Source organism: Aspergillus udagawae (assembly GCF_001078395.1).
Source record: "Aspergillus udagawae IFM 46973 DNA, scaffold_2, whole genome shotgun sequence".
Lineage (NCBI taxonomy): Eukaryota > Fungi > Ascomycota > Eurotiomycetes > Eurotiales > Aspergillaceae > Aspergillus > Aspergillus udagawae.
In genome coordinates this window covers 667281-682560 of record NW_025091265.1, presented here as the reverse complement: position 1 = coordinate 682560, position 15280 = coordinate 667281, and the positions used below count along the sequence as shown (strand labels likewise).

General features: G+C 50.4%; 7 protein-coding genes across 7 annotated transcripts; 4 read left to right on the top strand and 3 right to left on the bottom strand.

Moving 5' to 3' along the window:
* Positions 1-380: 380 nt before the first annotated feature.
* Aud_002562 (uncharacterized protein) lies at positions 381-1769 on the top strand (the record flags this gene model as incomplete). The annotated part of the gene is made up of 3 exons (XM_043287528.1): positions 381-488; positions 538-1401; positions 1449-1769. The coding sequence occupies 3 exons, from the start codon at positions 381-383 to the stop codon at positions 1767-1769; spliced, it is 1293 nt and encodes a 430-aa protein (XP_043143463.1).
* A 446-nt stretch (positions 1770-2215) lies between these two features.
* On the bottom strand, positions 2216-3884 carry Aud_002561 (MFS transporter; the record flags this gene model as incomplete). Its single annotated transcript, XM_043287527.1, has 3 exons — positions 2216-3414; positions 3495-3507; positions 3552-3884. 3 exons carry the CDS (start codon positions 3882-3884, stop codon positions 2216-2218), a joined length of 1545 nt encoding a protein of 514 aa, XP_043143462.1.
* A 422-nt stretch (positions 3885-4306) lies between these two features.
* On the top strand, positions 4307-6503 carry Aud_002560 (putative transcription factor; the record flags this gene model as incomplete). Its single annotated transcript, XM_043287526.1, has 4 exons — positions 4307-4421; positions 4483-5413; positions 5469-5834; positions 5930-6503. 4 exons carry the CDS (start codon positions 4307-4309, stop codon positions 6501-6503), a joined length of 1986 nt encoding a protein of 661 aa, XP_043143461.1.
* Positions 6504-7114: 611 nt separating this feature from the next.
* Positions 7115-9592, top strand: Aud_002559 (Ankyrin and HET domain protein; the record flags this gene model as incomplete). The annotated part of the gene is made up of 1 exon (XM_043287525.1): positions 7115-9592. The coding sequence occupies one exon, from the start codon at positions 7115-7117 to the stop codon at positions 9590-9592; it is 2478 nt and encodes an 825-aa protein (XP_043143460.1).
* A 105-nt stretch (positions 9593-9697) lies between these two features.
* Positions 9698-10563, bottom strand: Aud_002558 (RTA1 domain-containing protein; the record flags this gene model as incomplete). Its single annotated transcript, XM_043287524.1, has 3 exons — positions 9698-9883; positions 9949-10493; positions 10545-10563. 3 exons carry the CDS (start codon positions 10561-10563, stop codon positions 9698-9700), a joined length of 750 nt encoding a protein of 249 aa, XP_043143459.1.
* A 1015-nt stretch (positions 10564-11578) lies between these two features.
* On the top strand, positions 11579-13169 carry Aud_002557 (uncharacterized protein; the record flags this gene model as incomplete). The annotated part of the gene is made up of 2 exons (XM_043287523.1): positions 11579-12142; positions 12201-13169. 2 exons carry the CDS (start codon positions 11579-11581, stop codon positions 13167-13169), a joined length of 1533 nt encoding a protein of 510 aa, XP_043143458.1.
* A 1447-nt stretch (positions 13170-14616) lies between these two features.
* Aud_002556 (uncharacterized protein) lies at positions 14617-15107 on the bottom strand (the record flags this gene model as incomplete). The annotated part of the gene is made up of 2 exons (XM_043287522.1): positions 14617-15033; positions 15090-15107. The coding sequence occupies 2 exons, from the start codon at positions 15105-15107 to the stop codon at positions 14617-14619; spliced, it is 435 nt and encodes a 144-aa protein (XP_043143457.1).
* Between the last annotated feature and the right edge of the window lie 173 nt (positions 15108-15280).

Here is a 15280-nt window from a genome sequence, read left to right as displayed (position 1 = left end):
TGTTGACTCGACATACGATACATGCTGATAGCTCTTGGCGTAGGCTGACGTGTTTGCCGCTTTCACTCTCTCCTACGCAGTACACTCTGTCTAGTATTATCATCCAGACTCTCCAGTCAAGCTCACTTCCTCTGCAATTTCTTCATCAAAAGGACAATCCACGGATATTAATAGAGCAAAGCTCTCCCGGATAAGCTCAATCCGTGCTCGGTCGGCGCTCAATGGCGTCTATCAGCAAGACCCACTCCGTCTCCTTTTCACTTTCTCTGAAAATTGCTATCCGCGTTCTCTCTGACGAAGTCAAAAGAGCCAAGGCTTCCTTTTTACAAACCACAACCCGATCCTAAATCATATCGAGCGTTGCCGGTCAACGGGTCACGATGGAACCCGACAGCTACATTGACCCGAATCTGACTCGGTCGGACCTCCTGGTTCTGCAAACTTTGCTCTCGGACAGTCAGGCACAATCATCCGGCTCGAGATCCGTCGTTCAAGGTAGACATTCCCTTTCCATGTTCGAAATCATGATCCGCTGAGACCCTCAAATATGTCCCATCCCAAAACAACTCGCAATACAAATCTGTCCCTGAGCAACTGGAAGCCTTCAACAATCCTCAGCATGTCGACTTTGAGCCTACCGTCACCATGACCTGGGACACTGCTGATCTCAAGGCCAAACTCCCGTCTGCTCTTAGCCATTGGCTCCTCCAGCCGTATATCAAGCTGGGACGAAGAGTTGTCCGGGTGGAAACCGATGTCGTGATGCTCACGCATCTCATCCTGTACTTTACCACGTCCGTCCCCAGTGCGCTCTACCTGTATTATCACTTCACTTGGGTCCATGGCGTCCTTCACTGGATCATGCAGTCGTACTACGTGGGATCCTACACGCTCATGATGCACCAGCACATCCACATGGGCGGGATCCTAGCCAAGAGCTTCTGGCTGTTTGACTCGGTCTTTCCCTACATCACCAATCCGCTCATGGGACATACGTGGAACTCGTACTACTATCATCACGTCAAGCATCATCACGTCGAAGGGAATGGTCCCGATGACTTATCCTCGACAGTCAGGTATCAACGAGACGAGCTGTCCGACTTTCTCTGCTATGTCGGCCGATTTTTATTCCTCGTGTGGTTTGAGCTTCCGAGCTACTTCTTCCGAAAAGGCCAGTTCCTCCAAGGTCTCAAGGCGGGTTTCTGGGAGATAGGAAACTACCTCTTTATCTACGGGATGTATCGCTTTGTGAATGCTCATGCAACGCTCTTCGTTTTCATCCTTCCCTTGTTCCTCCTCAGATTGGGCTTGATGGTCGGCAACTGGGGGCAGCACGCCTTTGTTGACGAGACAGACCCAAACTCGGATTTTAGGTCCAGTATCACCCTGATTGATGTTCCGGTACGATTGCCTGCCTCCCCTTTGACTACTGCAGCTAACAATAGCAGAGTAACCGCTTCTGCTTCAACGACGGCTACCACACGTCTCACCATCTCAATCCCCGCCGTCACTGGCGCGAGCACCCGGTGGCGTTTCTCAAGCAAAAGGACCGCTATGCAAGCGAGCATGCGCTGGTATTCCGTAATATCGACTATCTGATGATCTCCTACCGGCTCATCCGGAAGGACTATATGCATCTGGCCAAGTGTCTGGTTCCGATGGGCGACCAGATTTCCATGTCGATCGAGGAGAGAGCCGCCATGCTACAGACCAAGACGAGGAGGTTTACCGAGGCGGAAATAGCGAGGAAATTTGGAGTGAGTCGGTAGGCATCTTACCTCGGTCGGTCGCTATCACGGCACCAGCACCAGTCCTGTATATGATGGGTTTCCCCTTGGACAGTCGTGTATATATTTAATGCTTGATTTTTTAACCTATTCCTTTAGCTCTAGATAGACTTAGCACGGCATTCAAGAAACTGTACATGTCAAACCAGTGAAATAACAAAATAGAATCGATTGCTGGAAGCGAGTGAATTGTCCGTTGTTGGTCCCTAGTCTCTCTATCTAAGAATGCTATTCACACAGCTGTGACTGATATACTACGGTCAACACGGTTGTTAATACTGGCGATGTTTTCTGCAGCTTAGATGACATATAAATCCAGTCTATTTCCATCCATAGTTCACGAATATGTTCTCTGACCACGCACACGCAACAACGAGGCCACTTCCATAACTGTTGCTGACACACTTCGAGCCCAAATCCATCCTTCCTCACTCGGAAGGGGAGTCCTCCTCCTCCTTAGCCGGGGCAGGTGCTTGCTGCATCTGCATCCGCCTCATCATCTCTGCAGCCTCGAACGCATATTTGCACTTCATCCGCAGCGCCCCACCGTAACGATACATGACGAACGGGAACGGCATGCACGCTAACGTCAAAAAGGCGGGCAGAGAGCTCGCCCAGTGAATCCCGAGACTGTCATACATCTGGGTCGTAAACAAGGGAAACACAGCCCCGACGATCGACCGGAAGATGGCTGCGGCGGCAAGAACAGAGGCCGCGTAGATGGTGTACGCGTCGATCAGGTAGTTGACGATCGGCAGGATGACGAGGACGCAGCCGAACCCGAAGGGCGCTGAAAGGATGATGCTGACGGACCAGTGGATGCGGGGGTAATTGGTCCAGGCGAAGGCGAACATGCCGACGGGTAGGGCGACAGCACCGACGATGGCTGGTGGGAGCCGGGATTCGGCAGTTGCTGATTTCGATAGCAGTAGTTTCGTGTATCGTCTGTTGTTATCGTAGATGGCGTAGACTAGTCCGAGGATGATACCGACTGCGATACCCATGAAGGCGAGGCCGCCGATGCCCTCGCTCCAGCCGCGTTGTTCGTTGTAGACGATGGGCATGGCGCTCATGAACATGTAGACCGTGCCGTAGATAATGGCCATGTAGAGCGAGGCAACCAGCACGATGGGTTCCCGGAAGAGCAGAACCCAGGGCCGTATCAGAGCCCGCTGGAAGACCTCCGACGGCTTCTTCTTGCCTTGGTTCTTTTCAAGAACACTGATGTACACCTTACTATTGGCCTTAGACAGTTGGTTTGCCCTCCTGATCAACAACACTGGCCCATAAGTCTCCGGGACAAAGATGACGCCGATGATACCTATCACTCCGATAAAGATACAGCACACCCCCTGGACCCATCTCCATCCAACGTTTTCAGAGACGAATCCGCCAACGATCGGGCCAAGGATGGGACCAAGGAAGGGCGCGACACAGTACAGTGTCATGGCGAGGCCTCTCTGAGCAGGGGGGAAGAGATCTGCGATAGCACCACCCGAGTTGACTAACGGTGAGCCGCCGAATGTGCCGCTGAAGAATCGCAACACGAGGAGGGTGGCAACGTTGCGGCTTCCAGCGGAACCACCGGTGAAGGCCACCATGGCGATGTGAGAGACGATCCAGAGAGCTTGTCTTCCGTATAGTTCAGATCTACAAGGCACGGTTAGGGTTTGAAAGACATCTATATATGAGATGAAAGAGACTTACTAAAAAGAACAGACTGTCAGCTGTGTATTCAGAGCTTCAAATAGAGGCTGTGCTTACCAAGGGACCCCATACTGCTGGACCAATTGCAAACCCAAGAACAAAGAGGGAGAGGCCAACTGTGAACACCTCTGTGCTAATGTTGAAGTCTGGAATGAGCTCGTTTGCGGAAGCAGAGTATGCTGAAGATGTGAAGGTGATGGCAAAGACGGAGAAGGTCACAATCGCCGTGATGAACCATTTTCTAAGTTGAGACCAGTTCATCGGGTTTCCTGGATCATCCTTTTGAAATTCAACTATGAAAGGGTCTTCTTGGGTGCCTTGACCATCATAGATGTGGGTTTGCTGCACCTCAGGATCCGCTGCTATCTTAATTTCGGCTTGTTGAGACATACTTCCAACACTTGGGAAGTCAAGGTGTATGAAAGGAATCGGGGAAGTAATAAGTGATAATAAGCTCGCAACATGTTCAGCCTGTAGATTGCTCTGGTCTTTGATTTATATCTGATGTTGACAGTCTCAAAGAACATCCAGAGGCGGACCTGCGTTTCATTGGCGGTTATGCTTGCACTATGCAATGCGCGGAAGCAAAGCTGACTGGCTGATATTCAAGACATCCGCTCGAGCCAATCATATATCTTTCCGCTATGGGGATCTGAGTGAGCGGATCATAATATGATTGGAAATTAGTTCAGTTCAAGGCGTTGTCTTCGTGTTGTCTGCAGTGCGGACCATCTCCAACTCCATTGCTCTAATGCTTTAGTTGTGGAATGAGGGCAACTGGTGAAGTTGATGTATCGAATAAGTCTCGCAATATGAGGAACCATCAAGAAATCACATCGAAACCGTTACGCAGGGAGCGGTTGAAAATCTCTATCGCTTGCCAAGCTTGTCGGATAAGGAAGTCGAAATGCGACGGCGGTCGTCCAGGTATTCTCGTTACCCATTCATAGTGTCCTGCTATAAGGCTGGCTGACAATGTCGTACGCAGCTTGTACTAGGTGCCTGCGACGAGGAAAGCCATGTACGTACAGCATTGATTCCGGCGCCATCGAGCGACAAACAAAACGCAAGCCCCTTGTCCCAAAGGCACCAACAATCGGCCGTCACATTCCTTTCGCGGCCTCGTCTCCAAACTTGGGAGCTTGTTCGCATGCGACTCCATCGACGACTGGACCTCTCTCCAGATCGGAACATGTCGATGAAGACCAAGAGCAGGAGCTTGACCGGGATCAAAACCGGGCGTACTACAGCACCCATGGGCAGTTTGCTGGTGAAGTCGCAGCCGCAATAGACGTGAGAGCAGGGCTCGTCCCGGCCGCTACTTCGAACCTTGTCCCATTCGTGGATGCGCCCTTGTTTGGGGTGTTAGACCTGCACTCTCCCTGTAGTGTTCTCAACTGGGCCACGGAATTGCCTCTCCGCGCTCATGCGGATAGACTTGTCTGTATATACTGGCAATACGTCGATCCCGTGGAGCCGGTCTTGAGCCGAGAACGCTTCTTACACGACTATGAGGCAACGTACTCCCGACCTGGTGCACCTCTCCATGCGGACCGTGACGTCTGGCTCAGCATACTCAATGTCGTCTTTGCACTGGCAGTGCAGAGACAAGAATCCATCCCTCGGCAACAACGCGACGAAGAAGGGAATCGCTTTTTCCAGCGCGCGTGGGCTCTTCTGCGGCCCGAGACAATCTTATGGAAGCCTGGGACGCTCGAGCTGGTCCAGTGTTTGATGCTTATGAATCGATACCTCCACTGCACCAGCAACCAACTGAAGACATGGATGACAGCGGGGTTGGCAATCCGGATTGCGCAGAGTATGTGTTGCCATCTCCCCGAGGGATCCTCAGACAAACAGTCCTGCAATGATAGGCAGTTGAAACAACATGTATGGGCTAGTTGTGTGGCCCTGGACCGGTAACTCCCACAGACATTAACAAATTTGGTTTCGTGCCATCACTGACTCCGCCAGATGCGTTTCGTGGTCACTCGGCCGGACATCGGCGCCGTCCTTGATCCCCTTACCGAATAGGGCCGAGGCCATGTCTACAAGCGGGAGCTACCTACAGGGCGGTAGGCATGCGGAGCATCTTTCACGGGAGCTTCATGAGATTGGTAATCAGATTCAGTTGGCACAGACACAGACTCGGAATGCTCTCGCTGCCAGGTTGGGACTACCTCGTCTATATCAACAGGACGACTACCACGCCGTGGCGGTGCAGCTAGACGCCTGTCTCAACAAATGGGAGAATGGTCTCCACAGCGACTGGAAGTTGGAAAATCTGAATAAGGTTGTTGACAGGACGTCACGAGCGGAGCGATACTTACTTCATCTTCGGTATGCACCTGATTCCTCCTTCGTTTGGAAGCAAAGGGCGTGGATCCTTCCCTTTTACCATATCTCGGTCCTTACCTTTCTAACACCGGAATTAGTCTCCTTCACTCTCGAATCGTCCTGTACAGACCCATGCTCGCACGTCTCTACTCTCTGAAATCCCACCCCGCACCAATCCAGGCACAATCCAACCCTCCAAGCTTAAGCGATCGGCTTCTCAGAGAATGCGCCGCAATGTGCCTGGAAGCCGCGCAGAAGCTCACCTCCTTGATCATCGAGACACTGGAGCCAAACGAACCAATGGGTCTCCTGCCATGGTGGTATCGAATCTACTATCTACACATCGCAGGGACCAACTTTTTGGCGGCCATGTTCGAAGCGGACCTGTTCACCACGTCGGTGTCGCAATCTTGGAAAGACGTCCTGTCGACCCTCCACGCACATGAACATTTGAGTGTGTATGTTCAACAGTGCATCCGGACCTTTGAACTGCTCTCGGCGAGAATTCTGGAGACGCAATATCCCACTCCGGACGGAATTAGGGAGATGCCGCTTGAGGCGACATCTGGGTCCCTGTTCGATAACATATTCCAGGATTTAGGGTTTGATTGCGATAGCTTTCTCTTTGGCATGGAGGATTTTACTGAGGGCATACGAGCTAGTTCGAGGTGATGAAAGTAGAATGATGGGTTTCCCGAGTATTGCGATCGTTTGGTTTCTATGGCCCAATGTGGATTTTTGCTTCGCTGGTCACCAAATACCTTGACAAAATCTAAGAATCGATCTTGTGGTCGGGGAGAATTCTATAGTGGTCCCTGTAGAAGCATGACTACTAAAAGACGGAATCTCTGCCCTCCCTCGTATCGCAAAGCTGTGTTTTTGGTATATGAAGACATAGCATAAACAGCAATTCCTATACAGTATCCATCGGAGACGGTGAAGATAGAAAAATAATCCCTTAACCAGCTAGTAGTCAAGACTTTGGGGCCACGTACTGGCTCCCTCACATAACCCAAAAAATCCAACCTCATTTCGTATCGAATACTTGAGAATAGCTCTGTGAGAACAAGCTCGGAACAGTAACTGTCCCACTATCAACAAGAGAAAGCGTCTAAACCAAGAGGGGTCTAGATGTCTCGCTTGGATCTTGAATCTCGTATTCCGCCCAGCCTTCAGACCTGGGTCTCTTTCCCCTCAACGCATATTTGGTAGTTGAGAATGATAGTGACATCTAGTCAAAAAGCAGTCCAGAAGTAAGCGACGCCATCACCGGCTGGAATAGGATGTCTCGCATCACTCCCCAGACCAATCGAACATTTGATTATGAGCCCCTGCTGAACCCCACATCAATCCGACTCCTACGAGTCGACCATAAAGACCCCGATGGCGTGCTACATTGCACCATCAAAACAGTCAATCTGAATGATGCGCCCTTGTACCATGCCATGTCTTACACCTGGGGAAACCCGCACAGCGAACTCGCCCAGGTCCAGGCAACCCGTGACAGGTATTCAGAGATCTATCCTCCAGAGCACAGAGAGTGTATATTTGTCAACGGAAGGTTGTTATATGTCACTCGAAGTGCGCACGACGCGCTCGTTTCCGTTCCCAGAGACGCATGGGCGAAATTCTGCAACCGAGGTAACCGAAGGAAACTCCTCCGGACATCGCTTCATTGGGCGTCTATTGCCGGGAAGCAGGAACTGATTCAGCCGCTTTTGTGTTCTGGTGTGGATGTTAACGTCAGGGATGAATGGGAGGTTACGCCATTGAGTTACGCGGCGCAGGTGGGCAGTTGCGAGGGGGTCAAGCTGTTGCTTTCTGCTGGTGCGGATGCGCGCATTGCGGATAATCAGGGTAAAACTCCGCTTGACTATGCGCGGCAAGGTGACTATAAAGAGATTATCCGGTGTCTGGAGGAGGTCGAGCAGAAAGGAGGAAGAATCGAGGCGCGAGTGGATTGGCCCGAAGGTCCCGAGAGATGGTGCTGGATTGACCAGATTTGTATCAACCAGAATGATATTGCGGAAAGAGGAGCGCAAGTTGCGATCATGGATCAGATATACAAGAACGCATCGTTTACGCTTGTATGGCTCGGGCCTGAAGATTCCTACACCGATATGGCGATCAAGGCCATCGAGAAACTGGATACCGCGGCAGGAGACTTCATCCGAAGTACGGAGATACAACCATACAGGGAGCAACCCGAAGAGGTCTACGCTGCTGCAAGGATCCCCTATGTTTCGATCGAAGAGTGGACTTCATTCGCGGCCCTCTTCCTGCGTCCCTACTTCCGGCGCCTCTGGATCGTCCAGGAGAGCATCCTCTCGGACATCATCATGGGCTACTGCGGGAGTCACGAGATCCCGTGGAAAGCATTCCACACTGTGGCACAGCAGATCTACTTTAGACAAGAGTTGCTGGGTCGACCGACATCAACTGCGTTTATTGCACCGCATCGGCCAGTGTCAGCTCTTGAAAGCGAGGTGGTATATCTCACTCAGTGGCGGGAGCGGTTGCAGAAGGGCAACAAGGCCACCGTTCCTCGAGAGCCGTCGCTGGAGAATCTCATCTTCGACACCTGGACCTTCAACGCAACCGATCCTCGGGATAAAATCTTCGGGCTTTACGGTCTTCTCCGTGAGGGTGGAACTGTCGATTGGCAGCCGGACTACTCTCAGTCCGTAGGAGAGGTGTTCGCCCGAGCGACGAAGGAGATTATCCAGAAGGCAGGCGAGTTGCGCATTCTCTCCGCCGTCCACGATGAGTCCCTCCGAAATATCACGGATCTACCCTCTTGGGTACCGGATTACAGCACGAACTTCTGCAACATGATGTGCGCCAATCATCATGCCGCTGGGGATACGCCCATGAGATCCATCATTGGTACCTCGTGGAACAAACTTCCTGTGGCTGGTGTCAAGTTTGACTCGGTTCTCGCGATAGGAAACACGACCAGCGGACCTGGCCAGATGTCCATGTTCTTTGATCAAAGGTGGCTGGAACTTGCTTTGCTTCTCCCTGTCCCATACCACACGGGCGAAACGAGAACAGAGGCGTTGTGGCGCACTCTCTGCGCCGACCAGGCGCTTGATGGCTCAATGCCAGCTCCTTCGTCCTACGGGAACAGTTTCAAAGCAATGGTGTGCAGTCTCGTCTGTGTCAAAGCTGCCGAAACCGCCCGTGCTTCAGAAGAGGACCCAGAGAATGTCGTTGATCTCCTTTCAGCTTCGTACCATGTTCGAAAGACCTGGTCGAGCCCCCCTCTCTCGGAATTGTCTCTGGAGGAACTCATGCGTGCTGTGGCAGACCCGGAAACGAACCTCAGTCAGCTGGATCGCCAAACATTGACTCACTTGTTGTATAAGTTGCAGTTTCTTGGAATTGCTGAAGACAAGTGCTTTACACCCTCTATTGATGAGGTTGAGAAAGCATACTACAGCTCCTCATGGCTGCCTTGGGACGAGAGCGAGACATTACAGCTTCCTAGAGAGGGACAGGAGTTTTATAATGCATTGAGACGGAAACATGGTCGACGGAGGCTATTTGTCACTGCTAATCGTCACCTTGGCTTGGGACCGGCCGCGATGGCAGTTGGGGATGAGGTGTGGCTTTTGGCCGGCTCAGGGGCGGCAATGGTGCTGAGAGGGACTGAGAGCGAGGATGTATTTCGTTTGGTTGGGGCAGCGTATGTGCATGGGATTATGAATGGAGAACAAGCTGGAGATGATATGAAGTTGCGAGATATTACTCTAGTATAACAACGTTAGATAGATCTCACAAATATTCCAAAATGCAAGTTGACCACATCCGATAGCACTTCTGTGAAACCAGCCTCCTTTCAACGGTATGGAGTCAGGCAGTATCTACCGAGCATGCTTTGGCAGCCGAAACCCAAGATATGGGAGGTATTTCCCCGGATGCCAGTAGACGAACAATGCCGCGCATGGGAAGATTGGCAGTGCATCAAAGACATACAGGCACCACTCGTGCAGATTGATATATCCGTTCTTGCCTTCGGTGAATTCAACCAGACGGTAGACGGAACGTATCTGCGGGAGAGTAGTCAGTCGTGATCTATCTAACATGAGATAAGAAATGTCCGAAAAAAACTCACCAGAATCATCAAGGTAGATAAGTTGACTACTCTCAGCAGAGCATTCCAGTTGTCGCTCTTCCTCGGGCCACCGGATCTTGCGCCACTGGTCTCGAGCATTTCGAATTGCTCGCCGACAGACTTGGCGAACCGTTTCGACGTGAAGTTGAACCGAAACGCAGCAATGGAGAACAGCCCAAACGCGATCAACTGGACTATGACACCAACCAGTGCAATGTTGCGGCCATGGTCGAACTTGTCCTTTGCATTACTGCTGGTACCATCGGCAGATGTGATCAAGACTGCACCGCCTAGCTGAAGCAGCAGGGCCACAATATCAAAGCCCACGAAGATTGGAGTGATAAACCGGGGAGGAACCCAGCAGAGCTGAAAAGTTCGTTCTTCAGCTGGGACGATGAGGAAGAGGATACGACCAAAGAGGATATAACAGCAAGCGGCCATCAGCACGGGCGCGAGGATGATGAGAGAGAATTGAAGCACATAGGGGGTGCGTTCAGAGACGTGCTGGGCGGATATAGACCGGGAAATGAAGCCTATTGCTTCCACTTTGGTATATCAGTGGTGATAGTTGCCAGTAATCCCAAGCACGCACTTACTAGCTACAGCAATAACCATGATGATCCATACCCAAGCTCTGTATCGGATCCATTGAAAGACAGCTAGGACAAAGGTGACCGAGTACAAGACTGCAAAGAGAATGGCGGCACCTAAAGAAGGGCTGTATTGGTAATAGGTCGTTTTGTATTCCCGTGGCAAATGCATTGATGCAATACGCAATATTCGTTATAAAATTGAAAGTTTGGGAGAATAGTCTATGTTGTTCCTAGGGTTCCACAATGCGTCTTCTTCAGATATATATAATAACTCCCTTATGAAACGGACGCCGTTGAACACAAACGCGTAGTGCCGAAGAAGGGGAAAGTATTTCGGGACACTGCCACATTTTTCAATTTTTAGGCAGCTATGATCTCTATCTGGCAACCAAGTCTGTTCCCTTGAAGAATCCTAAACTTCATATGTTTTGATGAGACAAGAGCTGCACTGAAAGAGGACAGTCCCCTAGCCAATAAAAGGCATGTTTTCCATCTCAGTCAGCGGACTTCGCTTGGAGAGCCAATCGTACGCAAGCAACTATCCTGGTTGGGTTAGCAAGCACGAAATACTTGCCTCATTTGGCAAGCGCGGTGGGCGCCTGGCTACTGCCTAAAAGGGTTAGGGCCAGCATCGCCTCTTTCATCAGTTTCTGTCTACGGAGATGTTTCATGTCATCATCTACGACATTCAAGCTAAGGAGAGGAGTCTCCTTTCCGGTAGTCGGTGTGTGGCTGAAGATGACGCTTGACAGCGTGACATCTGCGGCTCCCAAGCGATAGGCCTAGATCGATCTTTTCCACACTGGCCGATCCACGTCTTCTAAGACTGTCCAGTTAAACCCATTTCTACATACGGATCGAATCTCGTCAACCATTTGCAATTAATAGGGAGTACATCAGTCCGTCAACCGTGCAGCGGCAAAAATGCCTTTTTGTTGTCGTCCGAGCAAATTCTGTCTTGGGTGCCGCCAGAGACGCATCAAAGTAGGCGATCTTTCGCAGCAGGGCAAGGAACCATACTGACTTGACAGTGTGACATGGCCGTCCCTGCCTGCTCCCAGTGCAGAAGAGCTGGCAAGGAATGTGTGGGCTACCGAGATGAGCTCCCTCTGTTGTTCCGAGACGAGAATGCTCGCACTATCAAACGAGCTACAGCTGCCAACGTTCGATCCAGAGCTCAAAGGAAGGATGCGGGATCCGATTCCGCTTCTTCACCTGATTTGCAGTTTATGAGGTCTGGTCATGGGACTATCATGGCTACCTCATTGCCCTCAACCTTGCCATGCCTTGACATGGAAAATCTTGGGCTCCAATTCTTCGTCTATCACTTCTCCACTTACGCCTGGGCCGGCCGATGCCCACCTCAGACCGTTGCATCTCCTTTTATGCACCGAATCAGTGAAGATGAGACGCTGAGAAGTGCGGTCGCTTCGGTCGGTTTAGCTGCTCTCTCGAATATTCGAAAGGATGAGGCGATCTTACGTGGAGCACGCCGGCGGTATGGTCAAGCAATCAGAGTAATCCAGAACACATTGCGATCTAAGAAGGCTTACCCACTGGAGGATACCATGAAGATGATTTTGATGGTGGCTCTATTCGAGGTAGGCATCTACCAATCCCCCTGCAGGGGTCAATGGATCTGATCGTCCGTCAATACAGATTGTCGACGCCAGCCCAACGTCAAAGCTATCATGGATTGTGCATTTGCAAGGCGCAGCAGCCTTGCGGAGTCGGTCACCGCGAAAATTCTTCAACAAGAACCATCGTGTTCATATTATGTTCACACTTACTTTGATTTTCAAATACTTTCAGACCGGAGGACATTTCCCATTGGAGTTAGAGAGTTGGTCGGCGCCTGATATACCTGTCGATGCTGACGATGACTTTCCTGCTGTTTCACTGATCGAGATACTCCTTAAATTCATCCGTCTGCGGGCCTGCCTCGCTGATCGCAATGATCAACCAATAGGCAACACTTTGACGGAGGCACTGGCCTGCGAAATGCAACTCGAGGTCTGGTCAACTAGCCTTCCTGCAAAGTTTGGTTACATAGAGAAAGTTTCAGCAGATACCTCGCAATACTTCCATGGTCGCTTCCACCTTTATGAGGACGTCTGGGCTTCGCGCATTTTAATCCATTATCGCGTGGGCCGCCTCCTGGTGAATGAGCTGATATTACGCCTCGCGTCCCTATATGGTACCCGAGTGGAGCAAATACTACGGACGACACAAGCCAGTTGTACAATCATTCAGATGGCCGCCGATATTTGCGTAGCTGCCGCGAGTCAGCCTCTGTTCCTGGATTATATGAGTCTCAGTAGAAGAGATCATCTGAGCCTCAACAGAACCGACGCAATGCCTCCACTCAGTGGTGTCTTCATGTTGATGTATCCCCTCGTGGTGGCTGCAACTGCGACTGGGGTGTCCAGTGACCTCCATGAATGGGTGTTGCATACTCTCGATCATATTGGTCAGACCATGGGTATCCGTCAGGCCTTGTTGATGAAGGCCGAGGTAGCACAGTCCTATCAGCACAGGCTCCAAAGTCAAATATACTGCCATCCTACGGAGACTTCATCGAGCCTTCAAAACTCATGTGTGCAAAATCGCGAGGCATGCTTAAGCTGACTGACACATGTATATACCAGTCCCGAGAGCGCTCTCACCCGTGTACATACTTTGCAGATCCATGTGGAAAGGGCGTCCTCAGTTAGATCAGCACGACGCTCAAGCACCTCATCATATTCTCACGTCTGTTTTTGGACGCCTCTTGAAGGGCTGCTCCTATCAATTCCGCATACAAAAGACGGGTAAGGTAGAAGTCAGGAAACTGGCAGCCTGTTTCCACTACTCAGCGCTCCTCGTGCGGTGCATGACGTGTAGGGTATTAGCCACAGACCTGCCACACAAGGTCGATACAAGGCCACCGGGTATATAATCTGCGAGTTCACTCAAAAGGGGTAACACGGAAAAAAGCAAGAAAGAGAAAACATGCAACAGCTGGCTGGGGTGATTTTTGCCCATTGACCTCACAAGCAGCATTATACTTCATGGATTAAGAAGATAAAACATATCACTTCTGACACTGGAAGAGATAGTTACTGCTGGTATATACTTACCCAACTTGGACGATCTTCTGCTAGGCTTTCACCGAAATTGTCTTTGAACATACTAGACAAAAATATGTTTAAGCACAAAGGGTTCTAGCTAGTGTTAGTAAAGATCCTGATTATGACAAAGCCTTGATGAGAATGAATGTTAACATCTACTCTGATGTATTGTCCAGGCAGATCACTGAGACCATCCCTTAAGAGGGTGTTGCTGATGGGCATTTTTGAGAGCGCCCTGCTGTCTAAAAGACTTCTTGATAGTCGATAATTTGACCACGGCACTACCCGTATGAAGATCTTCTTGGGCCGTCGTGCCGCCGTGCTAGTTTGTGGCCACATGCTCGGCTAGTGCCTCTCTTCTCCTACCTGCGCCCATCTCTAGTAGAGATAAGTCAAGTTATAAATTCAGCAGTGAAGTTCCACTATTAAATTTCCTGCTTGCAATTACTATCCTTTTATCTGTTAATCACAAGAACTCAGTGCAACATGGACTCTGGTGCTCAACTACTTGCCTCTGGATTCCTCTAAAATGATACATTGATGTTTTGGAGGAGTTTCTTGAAGTAGTTCATTATCAAGAAGATGGACAGATCGCGACGAATGTGTGTTCAACCAAACAATGAAAGACTTTTCACAGCAAGATCTCCAGGAACTTTCAAACTAGGCCTTGAATGGCTACTGATTATCACGCGTATCATTATCCGTATGGTTGTTTATGGCTGGACCAGACTTGCTAAAGATGTGATGCTCTACAGGGGCTATCACGATGGCAGCTCCAAGGAGGATCCTCCCAGCCAACAAACTTACCCGCTCCGCAGTTCCTTAATGAGAGCAACGAATGGGGATTGATTTGAGGACTGGTGGTTATTATACTGGAGTTCGGGGTGGGTTACTCGTAACCTCAATCTGGATCATAATTCATAAGCCTGAACAGCAAGGAACAACCGGTTCTTCAGCTCCTCCACCTAGTCCGAATCCATCTCCTCCCACTCCAAATATCCCGGTGCTGCCTTCATCTCCTCCATCAACGCAATTTCTGCCCTCACTTTCTCCTCCTCCTCCTCCAGATCCTCCTCCGTCTCCACTTCCTCCAGAGCCTTCATCTTGATTGATTTTTCATTCTCGTCAAATATCTTCCTCAAAATCCCATCCAGAGTCGTCGGCTCTAGGATCTCGAGAATAGTCCAGGACAGATTGTTCGTGAAGTAGTACCGCCCCCCGGCCGATATCAAACCGTAGTGCTCCCCTGAATCTGGGGTGGTGCACATGATGGGTACTGCATTTTCAAGGCCACAACGCTTTGTAACCTTGGCCCATTCTCCTTTGACTAGATATGACGTGAAGCCAGGGTCGGTGGTCCATCCTTCAGGGACTTCTCGAAGCTAGATCCTATTAGACGAGGTCGCATAGATTTAGGAAAATTAAAATCATAACTTACAGTTGGAGGGCTGCTCATGGTTGTGAGGTAGTAGTCATTGGAGAGAGAGGTGAAGTAGAAAAGGAAGAGGGAAATAAAGAGTGATGAAATATAGACCGGTGACCATGACGGTGTGATGTGATGACACTCAAGTCATATGACACGCATATCATTCACAATGAACGCCCTAACACTGCATGATGAAGTCTCTA